General features: G+C 44.2%; 2 protein-coding genes across 2 annotated transcripts; both read right to left on the bottom strand.

The window, feature by feature from the left end:
• Positions 1-1873: 1873 nt before the first annotated feature.
• Positions 1874-6852, bottom strand: LOC120909450 (gastrula zinc finger protein XlCGF26.1-like). Its single transcript, XM_040321227.1, has 3 exons — positions 6760-6852; positions 6505-6613; positions 1874-3781 (listed from the first exon to the last, which is right to left on the bottom strand). Exons 2-3 carry the CDS (start codon positions 6563-6565, stop codon positions 2205-2207), a joined length of 1638 nt encoding a protein of 545 aa, XP_040177161.1. The 5' UTR covers positions 6566-6613; positions 6760-6852; the 3' UTR covers positions 1874-2204.
• Positions 6853-11267: 4415 nt separating this feature from the next.
• Positions 11268-14741, bottom strand: LOC120910734 (gastrula zinc finger protein XlCGF71.1-like). Its single transcript, XM_040322471.1, has 3 exons — positions 14542-14741; positions 13916-14011; positions 11268-12692 (listed from the first exon to the last, which is right to left on the bottom strand). The coding sequence occupies exon 3, from the start codon at positions 12442-12444 to the stop codon at positions 11752-11754; it is 693 nt and encodes a 230-aa protein (XP_040178405.1). The 5' UTR covers positions 12445-12692; positions 13916-14011; positions 14542-14741; the 3' UTR covers positions 11268-11751.
• Between the last annotated feature and the right edge of the window lie 927 nt (positions 14742-15668).

Genomic DNA, 15668 nt, shown 5'->3' with positions numbered 1-15668 from the left:
CATGGAAATCACTGGTGAACAAAGCTGTCCCTTTGTATAAGGCCACTTATGCAAGTAGAGGTGCATTTACCAAGTTTGATAAAGTGTGGGGTTGATGGTTGTCTTCTACAGACACTGGGGAAGATCCACAAAGAAAGTACGCCGGCGTATCTACTGACACGCCGGCGTACTTTCAAATTTCCCGCGTCGTATCTTTGTTTTGAATCCTCAAGATACAACGGCATCTGGGTTAGATCCAATAGGCGTACGTCTTCGTACGCCTTCGGATCGTAGATGCAATTCTTCGGCGTTCCCGTCGTATTCCGCGTCGAGTATGCAAATTAGCAATTTCCAACGATCCACGAACGTACGAGCGGCCGTCGCATTCTTCTACGTCGTTTCCGTTTGGCTTTTTTCGCCGTATAGTTAAAGCTGCTATTCGGTGGCGTACGCAATGTTAAGTATGGCCGTCGTTCCCGCGTTGAATTTGAAAATATTTTGTTTTTGTTTGCGTAAGTCGTTCGTGAATGGGGCTGGACGTAATTTACGTCCACGTCAAAACAATGACGTCCTTGCGACGTCATTTAGCGCAATGCACGGCGGGAAATTTAGGGACGGCGCATGCGCAATTCGTTCAGCGCGGGGACGCGCATCATTTAAATGAAACACGCCCCCCTACTCGCAAATTTGTATTACACGCCGTTACGCCGCGAGAGATACACTACACCGCCGTAACTTACGGCGCAAATTCTTTCTGGATTCAAAGCTTTGAAAAGTACGTTACAGCGGGGTAGTGTATCTCACATACGCTGCGCCCATGCAATTGTACGTGAATCTGCCCCACTGTTTCTGACTAATTACTGTATGAACTCACTCCCTCAGCTGTATATTTATGGTATATTGTCCTGATGGGAAGTTTGTATGCTGCAAATTTTTGTACACCCTTTAAAATTCAATAAACAGAAGTTTACAATGGACCGGAATGCCAAACCCGCAGTTGTCATGGTGGCAGGGTGAACTTCAGGGCCTCCACATAAAGCTGGTGCCGGAGTGTCACTCAGCATAAAGGAAAGATGTATGTGGGCTTCAGTCATTCTCCATGGATAAAAGAGGGTAGAAGCAACACAGTTGGCAAGTCACATGGATGTGGTAATGGCTGAGTTCAAGAAAGGGCCAACGCCTGTCCTCCTATTGTCCTTGCCAAGGCGTCCTTCTGGCTCCACTGCCCACCGACAAGCAGGGATTGCCTGACATACCTGGTTTTATTGAGACCTGTTCTATACTAATATTACTGCACCATTACTAAATCCCAACTCCAGTCAAAACTTGGGCAACGTCTTATTGCATGTCTCTCAAACTTCTGTGAAGGTCGAATCTCACCAATGGCGATACAGGTAGCGATAAAAAATACATTTGTAGTATAGGGAGGGTTACCTTTATTGGGATTTTTGCTGTGTAGGTGTGATGGATAGGACAAGACAAAACAAGGAGCTCTAATGCCTCGTACACACGATCAGAAATTCGGACAAGAAAAGTCCAATGTGAGCTTTTGGTCGGAAACTCCGACCGTGTGTAGGCCCCATCGGTCTTTTGCTGTGGGAATTTCCGCCAACAAAAGATTGAGAGCAGGTTCTCTATTTTTCCAAAGGAAAAAGTTCCTATCGGAAATTCCGATCGTCTGTATGCACAAAAAATAAACACGCATGCTCAGAATCAAGTAGAAGAGCCAAACTGCCTACTGAACTTCATTGATCTCGGCTCGTCGTACGTCTTGTACGTCACTGCATTCTTGACGGTCAGAATTTCCGACAAGATTTGTGTGACCGTGTGTATGCAACACAAGTTTGAGCCAACATTCCGTCGAAAAAACAAAACAAAAGGTTTTTCTTGTCGGAAATTTTTGATCGTGTGTACACGGCATTAGGCCTGACAGAAGCTTTAACTGTTCTTCAGTCTATCCATAAAAATAAAAAAAGTTTTGCCTGGATAAACTGAAACACTTTTTTAATGGAGAAATAATACCAACATCCAGTATCCCATTTTCAGGAAGGCTCTGGCCAACCGGTAGACCTTTTGAAGTATTCACAGCCTTCTATACCTGGCTAGAAAGCTTTAGAAACTCAACAGAACTGGTCCACCATTGAGGTTAGTGGAAGGCCTTACTCCTGAAAGAGTTTTTTATTTTATTTTATTGGATTCTAATTGGCTAGCAGAGGAAAATCGCTTTATCTTACAGGAAAACTTGCTTCCTCCTTATGAAGGTTCTGATGAGCCTCTACATATGCTTCTGTAGCAAAGTGTTCCCCGCACTCACAGGAGTATGGCTTCTCTTCCAAGTGGACTCTGGCATGGTCAATAAGGAAGGTCATCTCGGAGAAAGACTTTCCGCAATCTGAGCACAAGAAAGGCCGCTCGGCTGCGTGAACCCTCCGGTGTTCAATCAGCTCTGACTCCTTGAGAAAGCACTTCTCGCACTCCAAACACGTGTACGTCTCCAAGCCTTCATGAACCTTCAGGTGGTTCTTCAGTTCTGATTTCGTCACAAAACTTCTCTCACACTGCGGGCAGGTAAAGCTTGCGCGTTTGTGAATCTTACAGTGCTTAGTCATGGCAGACTTCTGGTTGAAGCTCTTCCCGCAGTCCGGACAAGAGAAGGGCCGCTCACCCGTGTGAACCCTTTGGTGTTCGGTCAGGTGTGACTTCTTTAGAAAGCACTTCTCGCACTCCGAGCATGCAAACGTCTTCAAGCCTGTATGAACCTTTAGGTGGTTCCTGAGGTCCATTCTTTGTGGGAAGTATTTTCCGCAGTGCGGGCAGGTAAAGGTTTGACCTTTGTGAGTCTGGCGGTGCTTAGTCAGGGAGGATTTCTGGTTAAAACACTTGCCGCAATCAGGGCAGAGGAATGGCTTCTCCCCAGTGTGAATTAGGACGTGTGCACTAAGGTGAGACTGGCGCAAAAAGCGTTTCCCACATTCCGGACAAGGAAGGCCTTCGCCCGCATGGTGCCTCTGATGTTTAATGATGTAATCTTTACTGACAAAAAATTTTCCACATTCGAGACACTGAAACGGCTTCTTGGCCAAGTCATCTGTCTGGCGGTTGGAAACAGCCAAGTCCTTTGATTTCTGTTGCTTGTGAATTAACTGATGATGATTGAGTTCTGACTGATGCGGAAAACATTGCCCGCAGTCAACGCAAAGTAACAGCTTACTGTCCGCGAGAAACGTGTGCAGCAGGTTCCGATGTTCGGCAAGACCCGACCGGCGTAGAAAACGTTTGCCGCAGTCGGGGCATGGAAAGGGGCGCTCGTCCGAATGAACCTTCTTGTGCTCCTTAAGGTGGGATTGACGGGAGAAGTGTTTACCGCATTTGATGCAAAAAAACGGCTTCTCCACCATGTGAGATCTATAGTGTCTCAAAAGGTCAGTTTGGCTGGTAAAATGTCTCCCACACTCGGAACAAGGAAAGTCTTTTTCATCCGTAAGTTCTGAATCATGGATCCCGGTGTATAATTGACCGGAAAAAGGTCCATCGGGGTTAGAAAGATCTGGTGACCAATCCACACTTTGAAAGCCTGCATTGGATGTACTAGGAGCAGACTCCTCAAGGTTGCAAGGATCAAATGACCTCTCCGACCCATGAAGTCCTTCGTAGAAACTTGAGGGAGCAATATGTGACTCACTGATAGAAGAATCCTCACTATGGAAATCCGGATGGACGCTTGGCAGCATTACGCTTACCACTGGACAGCTTGGCACAACGTTGTCCTGTTGGGGTCCTCCCATGAAATTTTGCCCGTTCGCTGGGAATAAGATGTATGTGATATTTTAACACGAAGGAAAGTCAGTTTGATTCTTATTATAACAAGGAAAAGATTGTAACACCACAAAATTAATACAAATAGAGGAATCTTCAACCACTGTGTTAAATCAATAAGGATTAAAGTTTAACGTTCAGATATGTCCAAGGCAGAATGCACGTCCCCAACCATCTTTACTACCAGACACGTTGTAGCACAATACCAACCCATAACCACTGTATCCATAACAAGGGAGCTTTGTCCTTTATCCAAGAACGTGTGGAATGAAGGGGCCCAGGGTAGCCGGTTACGCACTCACAAATTTATGGTTAGTTAACCTTTAATTATGGCCCTATGTATATGCCATGACAGTCAGATAACAAATACAAATGAGTAATGCTCATGGTGATAATACTGTGTAATTGGTTTTGTAGTACGGGTATTCCTAAGTTGATTTTACATTTTTATTATCTGCATTTGAAGGCACTGACCAGCTTTTGTTTTCTACCTGTATATTATTGTCATGGCTTGGCATTCTACTCCTTGTCTTTGGATCTTAACTTCAATTTATCGGATTCAATAAGCAGTTAGTACAATATAGGAGCATTTAGGAGCCTCGAAAGAGCCAAGTAACGCAAGCATCGATTTCAAAACACAGAAACACCTTAGTAAATCTGGTCACCAGTTATTATTTCTCAAAATACCATGACCTCAAAAGTTCCAACTCTGCTCTCTAGAAAAGGTCCACCCCTGATGTAGTTATAACCCTGCCCTCTGAAATGGGTCCACCTCCGATATAGCTTCAACCCTGCTCTCTAGAATAAGTCCACCCCTGATGTAGTTCTAACCCTGCCCTTTAGAATATGTCCACCCCTGATGTAGTTCTAACCCTGCCCTCTAGAATAGGTCCACCCCTGATGTAGTTCTAACCCTGCCCTCTAGAATAGGTCCACCCCTGATGTAGTTCTAACCCTGCCCTGTAGAATAGGTCCACCCTTGATGTAGCTCCAACCCGGTTCTCTAAAATGGGTCCACCTCTGATATAGCTTCAACCCTGCTCTCTAGAATAGGTCAACCCCTAATGTAGTTCTTACCCTACCCTTTAGAATAGGTCCACCTCAGATGTAGTTCTAACCCTGCCCTGTAGAATAGGTCCACCCTTGATGTAGCTCCAACCCTGCTCTCTACAGTAGGTCCATCACCTGATGTAGCTCCAACCCTGCCCTCTAGAATAGGTCCACTCCTGATGTAGTTATAACCCTGTCCTCTAGAATAGGTCCACCCCTGATGTAGCTCCAAACCTACCATCTAGAATAGATCAACCCCTAATGAAGTCCTAACCCTGCCCTCTAGAACAGGTTTGCACCTGATTACGTTCCAACCCTGCCCTCTAGAATAGGTCCAGCCCAATGAATTTCTAACCCCGTCCTCTAGAATAGGCATACCCCTAATTATGTTATAACCCTGCCCTGTAGAATAGGTCCACCCCATATGTAGATCCATCCCTGCCCTCTAGAATAGATTCAACCCTGATGTAGCTCCAACCTTGCCCTCTAGAATAGGCCCACCCCTGATTAAGTTCTAACCCTGCCCTCTAGAATAGGTCCACTCCTGATGAAGCTCCAACCCTGCCCTCTAGAATAGGTCCACACCTGATGTAGCTCTAACCCTGCTCTCTAGAATAGGTCCAACCCAATTAAGTTCTAACCCTGCCCTCTAGAATAGGTCCACCCTTGATGTAGTTCCAACCTTTCCCTCTAGAATAGGTCCACCCCTGATGTAGTTCCAACCCTGCCCTCTATAATAGATCCAACCCTGCCCTCTAGAATAGGTCCACCCCTGATTAAGTTCTAACCCTGCACTGTAGAATAGGTCCACCCCTGATATAAATTCAACCTGCCCTCTAGAATAGATCCACCCCTGATGAAGTTTCAACCCGGCTCTCTAGAATAGGTCCACCCCCATATAGTTCTAACCCTGCCCTCTAGAATAGGTCCACCCCTAATGTAACTCCAACCCTGCACTCTACAACAGGTCTTCCCTTGATGTAGGTCCAATCCTGCCCTCTAGAATAGATCCATCCAGATCTAATTCCAAACACAAGGAAGTTTTCCATTCATTGTATCCAACCAGCATTCCAGTCGCTATAACCCACCACTGTTACAATCAAAAGCGACAGCTCCGACATAGAGCAAGGAGACACATGTAGACAGTAGAAAGTTCATGAAAGCCAATGCAGGACTGCAGAACCAAGTCTGTTTTAAAAGGAACAAGAAACCAACAGAACCAAGTCTGTTTTGGGTTCAGTACACCCAAGTGCCATATACTGTAAGGGCCAATAACCAAAGTTTTGAGCCAATGAGTCTGTGTTGATCAACTACGTATCTCACCCAGCACTGTTCTGTTTTTAGACCACCATGTTGGTGATTCAGGAAAAAAAGTAAAAAAAAACGTAGGATTGTTGAGTTCCAGTGAGGAGAACCATGTGAAATGTAGAAAAAAAGGCAAGTACACCAAAGAAAGACCAGCAAGTATCAAAAGGCAAATCAGAGAAGAACTGGAGCCCATCAATGTTTGTGTGGAAGCCATCAGATATAAAAAGAAAACAGAGCAAACAAATCACTATGGACAACTTCAGGAAGGATATTTTGGGAAAAGGAACATGATATAGATACAAAACACATGGGCTTTGATAATCCTTTCTGCATTGATTGTTTATCACTCACCTGTGCCGACCTCTGAAGGATCGTCCTCCTCCTTACATCGTTCATCACTCCACATGTACATCTCATCTTCATCTTTAACTTCAATTTTAATATCAATCTGGTCTTCAAACTGCAAAACACAAAGATAACCAGTTTAACATCTAAAAATAAATGTATTGAACAGATGACTAATAGATTATACATTTCTCACAGTTTCTGTACAGATCATACAATGTAGAGTCATACTAACATCTTGGGAAACCAAGTTACTCCTACCTGATCATAGTAAGGGATCTCATGATCTTCCTGTGTGGAATCCCGGGAAGACAGAATATGGGGACATCTCTCTGGTGGGTTCCCATTACTGGATCCATCTGTAGGAAACACACACACTGACTGAATACATTGTTTCTATGTGTTTATCAGATGATGGGGGATCTAGGTGGACCCTCCGTACTGCTCTCTCCTTTACAATAAAGTCTCCTCTTACCCGGTGATGTGAGGGGCGGCTGATTCTCCATCATGACGTCCTTGTAGAGACCCTTGTGTCCTTCTATATACTCCCACTCCTCCATGGAGAAATAGACAGTGACATCCTGACACCTTATAGGAACCTGACACACACAATGATACTGTCACCATCCAGACACATCCCTTGACTGTTACTGGATAATGTCCCAGAATTCCCGGCACCGCTCACCTCTCCTGTCAGCAGCTCCATCATCTTCTGGGTGACTTCTAGAATCTTCTGCTTGATTCTCTCAGGTGTCAAGGAGCAAGGTGGAGGCATCTTGATGGTCACATGGTCACCAGATTTCATAAGGGGAAAACTCTGTATTGAAAGAACAAACACTCAGAATACTCCTCACCTCTCCGGTCAGGTCTGTGTTTTATTATTAGAGATAAGTGTGATGTCATGTGACCTCCCAGAATCCCCCTCACCTCTCCAGTCAGGTGTGTGTTTTAGTAATAGAGATAAGAGTGATGTCATGTGACCTCCCAGAATCCTCCTCACCTCTCCAGTCAGGTGTGTGTTTTAGTAATAGAGATAAGAGTGATGTCATGTGACCTCCCAGAATCCTCCTCACCTCTCCGGTCAGGTCTGTGTTTTATTAATAGAGATAAGAGTGATGTCATGTGACCTCCCAGAATCCTCCTCACCTCTCCGGTCAGGTCTGTGTTTTATTATTAGAGATAAGTGTGATGTCATGTGACCTCCCAGAATCCTCCTCACCTCTCCAGTCAGGTCTGTGTTTTAGTAATAGAGATAAGAGTGATGTCATGTGACCTCTCAGAATCCTCCTCACCTCTCCGGTCAGGTCTGTGTTTTATTAATAGAGATAAGAGTGATGTCATGTGACATCCCAGAATCCTCCTCACCTCTCCGGTCAGCAGGTAGATGATCTCCAGAGTGAGGTCTATTATCCTCTCTGTCATGTGACTCTGGTCATCTTCCATCATTCCCCTAGTACCTTGTTCCTCTGCAGATGGATAGAAGTAAAGAATAAGTAAGATTGGAAAATGTTACACAAATGGTATGGAGAAGTTTTGATGCTATGTGGACATTATTAGGTTCTATGAAGTTAACATTGAAGAACATTCGGCATTTGGGGAGAGGAAATTAGAATGGTCATCTAAGAACTTTATGGATGTCTTTTTCCAATGGTGTGGGATGGGGGATGCGTAAAATTTCGTAATTTTTAGATGCGAACTGTGCCAAAATTCCACCATATTGAGTATTAGGTTTTAGTAACATCCATCAATTACAGATAAACACGTAAAAGTCTCATGAGATCTAAAGACATCATAAACCAACAATTTTCAGGGAACAGTCCTGCAAACTGAACAGAGAACCGAGTATTATAATACACACGATTGGAAAATCCGACATGAAATCCGTGGATTTTTTTCCGACAGAATTTCAGCTCAAACTTTTCTTGCATACACACGGTTACACCGAATTCCGACCGCCAAGAACGTGGTGACGTACAACACTACGACGAGCTGAGAAAAATGAAGTTCAATGCTTCCCAGCATGCAAAGGATTTTTCTCCATTGGAATTGCACACAGACGATCGGAATTTCCGACAAGAACTTTTCCCGTCGGAAAAATTGAGAACTGGCTCTTAATTTTTTCTTGGCGGGAAACCCTGACAGAAAAATCCCGATGAAGCCTACACACAATCGGAATTTCTGACCAAAAGTTCACATAGGACTTTTCCTGTTGGAATTTTCGATCGTGTGTACACGATCGAAATGCGAACTGTGCCAAAATTCCACCATATTGAGTATCAGTTTTTAGTAACATCCTTCAATTACAGATAAACACGTAAAAGTCTCATGAGATCAAAAGACATAAAAAAAACAACAATTTTCAGGGAACAGTCCTGCAAACTGAACAGGAAACCGAGTATTATAATACACACGATTGGAAAATCCGACATGAAATCCGTGGATTTTTTTCTGACGGAATTTCAGCTCAAACTTTTCTTGCATACACACGGTTACACCGAATTCCGACCGTCAAGAACGTGGTGACGTACAACACTACGACGAGCTGAGAAAAATGAAGTTCAATGCCTCCCAGCATGCAAAGGATTTTTCTCCATTGGAATTGCACACAGACGATCGGAATTTCCGACAAGAACTTTTCCGGTTGGAAAAATTGAGAACTGGCTCTTAATCTTTTCTTGGCGGAAATTCCGACAGAAAAATCCCGATGAAGCCTACACACGGTCGGAATTTCCCACCAAAAGTTCACATAGGACTTTTCTTGTCGGAATTTTCGATCGTGTGTACAGGACATTGGTGTGAAATAAGGATGAGCTCCGGCGTGTTCGCATAGAACACGTGCAGAGCCCGCCAGGAAGTCGGCACCCGCGCTGCGCTAATCACAGCCAGGGAGACATTGTCCGATGCTCGACTGCAGAGATCAGGAAATGTCTGCCAGGCTGTGATTAGCGCAGCGCGGGTGCTGACTTCCTGGCGGGCTCTGCACGTGTTCTATGCGAACACGCCGGAGCTCATCCTTAGTGTGAAATATCCCCTCCTTCATGCAGTACTCTTATAAACACATTCAATGATGTAATTCATACATTCTATATGTATTTCTTTGGTTCTTTAAGTATATCCACATGAATAATACCTGATATTATTCCCGTCTTATAAACTAAAACTAGAGTACAGGCTGTAAAAAGAACACCATTACCTGCTGCCAGCAACTTCAATGTCCACTTCCTACTTCCTGTCATGTCACCTTATAACCCGGAACTTCCTTTGCCACAGAGCTTCTACTTCCTGTTTTTAGGCGCTTCACTTCCTGTCTGTGCTTGGGCAGGCTACAACAAAATGGCAGCAGCTGCTGAATGAGTCACATTAATAATTTGTTGTAATTGCTCCCAGCTGTTCCTGATTTTTCCCAGATTTGTTCCTAAAGATTGTTTTAAAAAGCTGCCAAAATGCTAATATTTTTTTCCCATCTCCCCTTTGCACTATTTAGACCAGGGTTTCTCAACCAAGGTTCCATGAAACCCTAGGGTTCCCCCGGAGTTGGCTAGGAATACCATGAGCAGTTTCTGCCTCGCAGAAATAATAATTTTGGTATGACTTTCCCATTTGGCTTGAAAACTGAGGTTAGAGGTTTTACTACTCTTAGGACTCCAACTCTACAGTCTAAAGCAGGGTTTCTCAACCAGGATTTCATGGAACTGTAGGGTTCCTTCAGAGGTTGCTAGGGGTTCCTTGAGCAATATCTGTTCAGATAAGTTCCCACTGACACCATTGATCTTGTTAGCTATCTGTAAGCAGCATTCTCCAGTAGGGTGACCATGTGTCCCGGATTGCCCGGGACAGTCCCCCATTTTGCAGGTCTGTCCCGGGCACATTCATTCCAGGACAATACAGTGTCCCGGAATGAAACTGACACAGCCACTCCCCCGGGCCAATCTGATTCCCCCAAAAAAGGCCGCCACATCAACGCTTTACTCACTGACCGTACTTGTTCTGGCCGGGAATGCCTGGAGGAACACAGCCCCTGCCCCCTGCGTGTGATTGGAGAAATCATAAATCCCGCCTCTTGTGTCCAATCACTGTGTTGTGATTCGTTACAGCACAAGCTGATTTTTGGGAAGGGGGGTGTCCCTGAATTGTAGTTTGGAAATGTGGTCACCCCAACTGGGGAGCTACAGATCATTGAGGGAACCATAAATGCCAACATGCACTGTGACATACTGAAGCAGTGCATGATCTCCTCCCTTCAGAGACTGGGCCGCAGGGCAGTATTCCAACATGATAACGACCCCAAACACACCTCCAAGACGACCACTGCCTTGCTAAAGAAGCTGAGGGTAAAGGTGACAGACTGACCAAGCATGTCTCCAGACCTAAACCCCATCTGTGGGGCATCCTCAAACGGAAGGTGGAGGAGCACAAGGTCTCTAACATCCACCAGCTCCGTGATGTCATCATGGAGGAGGGGTAGAGGACTCCAGTGGCAAGCTGTGAAGCTCTGGTGAACTCCATAAGCAGTCAAAGTAATTCTAAACAATTTTTTTTATATTTTATTCAGCCTAAACAACCAGTGAAAAAAAATAAATACAAATATTATAATTAAAACTTTTTTCTTACACTGAGCAGTCATTTACTTGTCAAAAATCACTGCCGCTGTCGCTACTTCTGTCAGCCTTGTAACAGTAGAAAGGCGCCCCCCATCCCTAAAATAAAGCATTGCACCCAGGGCAGCCGAACCTCCCGCCCACCCCTTGTCCTGGCCCTGCCCCCCGCCCACCCCTTGTCCTGGCCCCGCTTCCTGTTACAGCAATGACATAAATATCTAACAAAAGTAAAAGTAGGACATGTTGTAGCTGTGTAGGTGGAAGGTTATTAATTATAACCAAGGCTTTTTTTTCAGTGGGAACGCAGCACTGAATTCATGTAATGCCAAGGGGTGCTGGATGGTCTATTGATGCTGGCTACTGGGGGATATAGGGATCTATTGTTGCTAGTGAGCAATATATTGGTGCTGGGAAAGATCTACTGTTGCTGACTACTGAATAATTTACAGCTTATAAACGTCGTCAACGTATCTGCATAAAATGTACTAATAAATTAACTGCCCTTCGCCGTACTCTTACGATTTCCACATTCTTGTTCCTTTTCTGATGTTGTTTTTTTATATACTTTTTATTTGAAGACGTTTCAGTGGAAAACATTATCTAGACAAAGACGTGGCCTCCGAAACCCCCAGCTGTTGTAAACATAATTTGGGCATCAGCAAAGTGCAGTATGTTCTCCTACAGCGTGATATCTTTGGTGGACCAGAAGATCGGATTGCTGGGTAAAATATTGGCCGCACCGAGAACAAGGAAATGGCTCCTCCCCTCGGTGAATGTTCTGGTGTATCACAAAGTCCTCATTCGTAAATGCTTTCCCACACTCTGAGCAGATGACAGTCTTTTTATCTCGATGAGTCCTTTGGTGACGGATCAGGTTGGACTTATGGTTGTAAGTTTTATCGCACTCAAGACAACAGAAAGGCTTCTCTCCTGTGTGAGTTCTTTGATGGTCGATCAGACTCGATTTACGGGAGAATTTCTTCCCGCAGTCCGAACAGGTAAGAGGCTTCTCGCCGGTGTGAAGCATCTGATGGCGAAGAAGGTGGGGCTTCTGGCTGAAGCATTTGCCGCAATCTGAACACGAGAACGGCTTTTCTCCCCTGTGCAGTTTCCGGTGTTTGACGAGAACTGACTGATAGGTGAAACACTTCCCGCACTCTAGACAGCGAAAAGGATTCTCCCCAGTGTGAACTCTCTCGTGCTTGATAAACTCCGATCGTCTAAAAAAACATTTCCCGCAGTCGGGACATTTAAAGGGTTTTTTGGCTGATGTAAGGGGCGGGTGATTCTCCATCATGTAGTCCTTGTAGAGATCCTTGTGTCCTTCTATATACTCCCACTCCTCCATGGAGAAATAGACAGAGACATCCTGACACCTTAGAGGAACCTGAGACACACAAAATGACAATGATTCCTATCCAGTCTCCATTCGGTTATTGTGCCAAAATTTCTGGCACTACTCACCTCTCCCGTCAGCAGCTCAGTGATCTTCTTGGTGACTTCTAGAATCTTTCGCTTATTTCTCAAAGATTTTAGAGAAGCAGGTAGAGGCACGTTGATGGTCACGTGGTCACCAGATTTCGTAAGGGGAAAACTCTGCATTGAAAGAGCAACACTGATTTTAGGTGACCCTCCCAGAATCCTCCTCACCTATCCAGTTATCTTTGTGTTTTAGAAGAGTGATGTCATGTGACCTCCCAGAACCCTCCTCACCTCTCCGGTCAGGTCTGAGTTTTATTAATAGAGATAAGAGTGATGTCGTGTGACCTCCCAGAATCCTCCTCACCTCTCCGGTCAGGTCTGTGTTTTATTATTATAGATAAGAGTGATGTCATGTGACCTCCCAGAATCCTCCTCACCTCTCCGGTCAGGTCTGTGTTTTATTAATAGAGATAAGAGTGATGTCATGTGACCTCCCAGAATCCTCCTCACCTCTCCGGTCAGGTCTGTTTTATTAATAGAGATAAGAGTGATGTCATGTGACCTCCCAGAATCCTCCTCACCTCTCTGGTCAGGTCTGTGTTTTATTAAAGGGGTTGTAAAGGTAAAACATTTTTTCCCTAAATAGCTTCCTTTACCTTAGTGCAGTCCTCCTTCACTTACCTCATCCTTCCATTTTGCTTTTAAATGTCCTTATTTCTTCTGAGAAATCCTCACTTTCTGTTCTTCTGTCTGTAACTACACACAGTAATGCAAGGCTTTCTCCCTGGTGTGGAGAAAGCCTCTTGAGGGGGGAGGGGGCGAGCAGGAGTGTCAGGACGCCCACTAACACACAGCTCCTTTCTCTATCTGCAAAGTAGAGAGCGTCCTGACCCTCCTGCTCGCCCCCTCCCCCCTCAAGAGGCTTTCTCCACACCAGGGAGAAAGCTTTGCATTATTGTGTGGAGTTACAGACAGAAGAACAGGAAGTGAGGATTTCTCAGAAGAAATAAGGACATTTAAAAGCAAAATCGAACGATGAAATAAGTGAAGGAGGACTGCACTAAGGTAAAGGAAGCTATTTAGGGATTTTTTTTTTTTTTTACCTTTACAACCCCATTAATAGAGATAAGAGTGATGTTATGTGACCTCCCAGAATCCTCCTCACCTCTCCGGTCAGGTCTGTATTTTATTAATAGAGATAAGTGTGATGTCATGTGACCTCCCAGAATCCTCCTCACCTCTCCGGTCAGGTCTGTGTTTTAGTAATAGAGATAAGACTGATGTCATGTGAAAGAGTGATGTCATTTGATCTCCCAGAAGCCTCCTCACCTCTCCAGTCATCTTTGTGTTTTATAAATAAAGAGTGATGTCATGTGACCTCCTAGAATCCTCCTCACCTCACCAGTCAGCAGGTAGATAATCTCCAGAGTGAGGTCTAATATTCTCTCGGTCATGTGACTCTGTTCCTCCTCCATCATGCCACTAGACGTCCTCTGCAGATGGATAAAAGTAAAGAGTAAACAAGATCGGACGTTGTTCCATAAATGTTATGGGGGAATTCTGATGATATGTGGAGCATTATTGTTGTACGATATCATATGTGGACACTATCAGGTTCTATGAAGGAAATATTGGGGAACATTGGACATTTGGGGAGAGGGACATAGAATGGATGTTTTTTTTTCCGAGTGAAGTGGGATGGGGTAACAGCTAAATTTCGTAGTTATTGGATGTAAACTTTGCCCAAATTCCACCATATTGGTTTTTTTTTCAGCAGCAGAAAAGCATCGCAGGAATGTATGTCTCTAGCTTTTAATAACATTTACAGATGAACATGTAAAAATCTCACAGATCGAAAGAGATCTGAACGCAGCAATTTCTGGGAAATGTTCCTGTTATCTGTTTATTATTTTTTTTCTTCGGGTTCCTGATCCTACAAGTATTTCCCGATGATAAAAACCCAAAAGTATTCCCATATTATCAACTAAAACTACAGTACAAGCTGTTAAAGGGACACCATTACCTGCTGCCAGCAAGTTCAATGTCTGTTTTGTACTTCCTCTTTTGTCTCCCTTTAACCCGGAACTTCCTGTTCCATTAGCTACTACTTCCTGTCCCTCACTTCCTGTCTGCATTTTCTTTTTTTTACAATGGACAGGCTACAACAAAATGGAAGCAGTCAAAAGAGATATATAATGTATTGGCATTAAAGCTTTAAAACTATCTTTGCCAAATATTAAATGTTTGTTTTTACAACCTCCCATATGCACTTTTTTAGGCATAAAGCCCCTTAACCACTTCAATACCGGGCACTTTAGGCCATTCCTGCCAAGGACAATTTTCAGCTTTCAGCGCTGTCACACTTTGAATGACAATTGCGCGGTCATGCAACACTGAACACAAACTAAATTTTTATAATTTTCTTCCCACAAAGAGAGCTCTCTTTTTGTGGTAAGATCACCTCTGGGGTTTTTATTTTTTTGCTAAACAAGACCAACATTAAAAAAAAAAAAAACGTTTTTCTTAGTTTCTGTCATAAAATCTAGTTTTCCCCTTCACTGATGGGCACTGATGAGTTGGCACTGATAAAGTGGCACTGATGAGGAGGCACTGATAAGTAGAATTGATGGGCACTGATAGGCAGCGCTGATATGCAGAACTGATGGGCACCAATAGGCGGCACTGATATGCAGCACTGATGGGCACTGACAGGCAGCACTGATGAGCACTGTGGCTGTGATGGGCACTGACAGGCGGCTGTGATGGGTGCTAATAGGCGGTACTGAGTGGCACTGACAGGTTGCACTGATGATGAGGTACTGATAGATTACTGACAGGTGTTACCAGGGCTGCTGTTAGAAATCATGGGGCCCCGTACAGCCTACCTGACAGGGCCCCCCCAAAATATATCCAAACAATATTTTCACCAACGAAATACACTAAAATCATTCTTAGCGGACACAAACATAACAGAGAACCTGTGTGAATTGGACCTTTTTAAAATAGTTTTTAAAAATCTTTAAACTTTTTTTATATAATTTTTTAAAGAATGTTAAGATATATTAAAATGTATTTTATCTTATAATTTATTTTATACGAGACAGGTAAGCCAGCAGGGGGGGAAGGGGGGGGGGGCGGGGGGGCAGCACA

The sequence above is a fragment of the Rana temporaria genome, chromosome 8 (assembly GCF_905171775.1).
Source record: "Rana temporaria chromosome 8, aRanTem1.1, whole genome shotgun sequence".
Classification (NCBI taxonomy): Eukaryota; Metazoa; Chordata; class Amphibia; order Anura; family Ranidae; genus Rana; species Rana temporaria.
The sequence above is the reverse complement of the archived record's forward strand: the minus strand, read 5'-3'. Positions and strand labels throughout refer to the sequence as shown.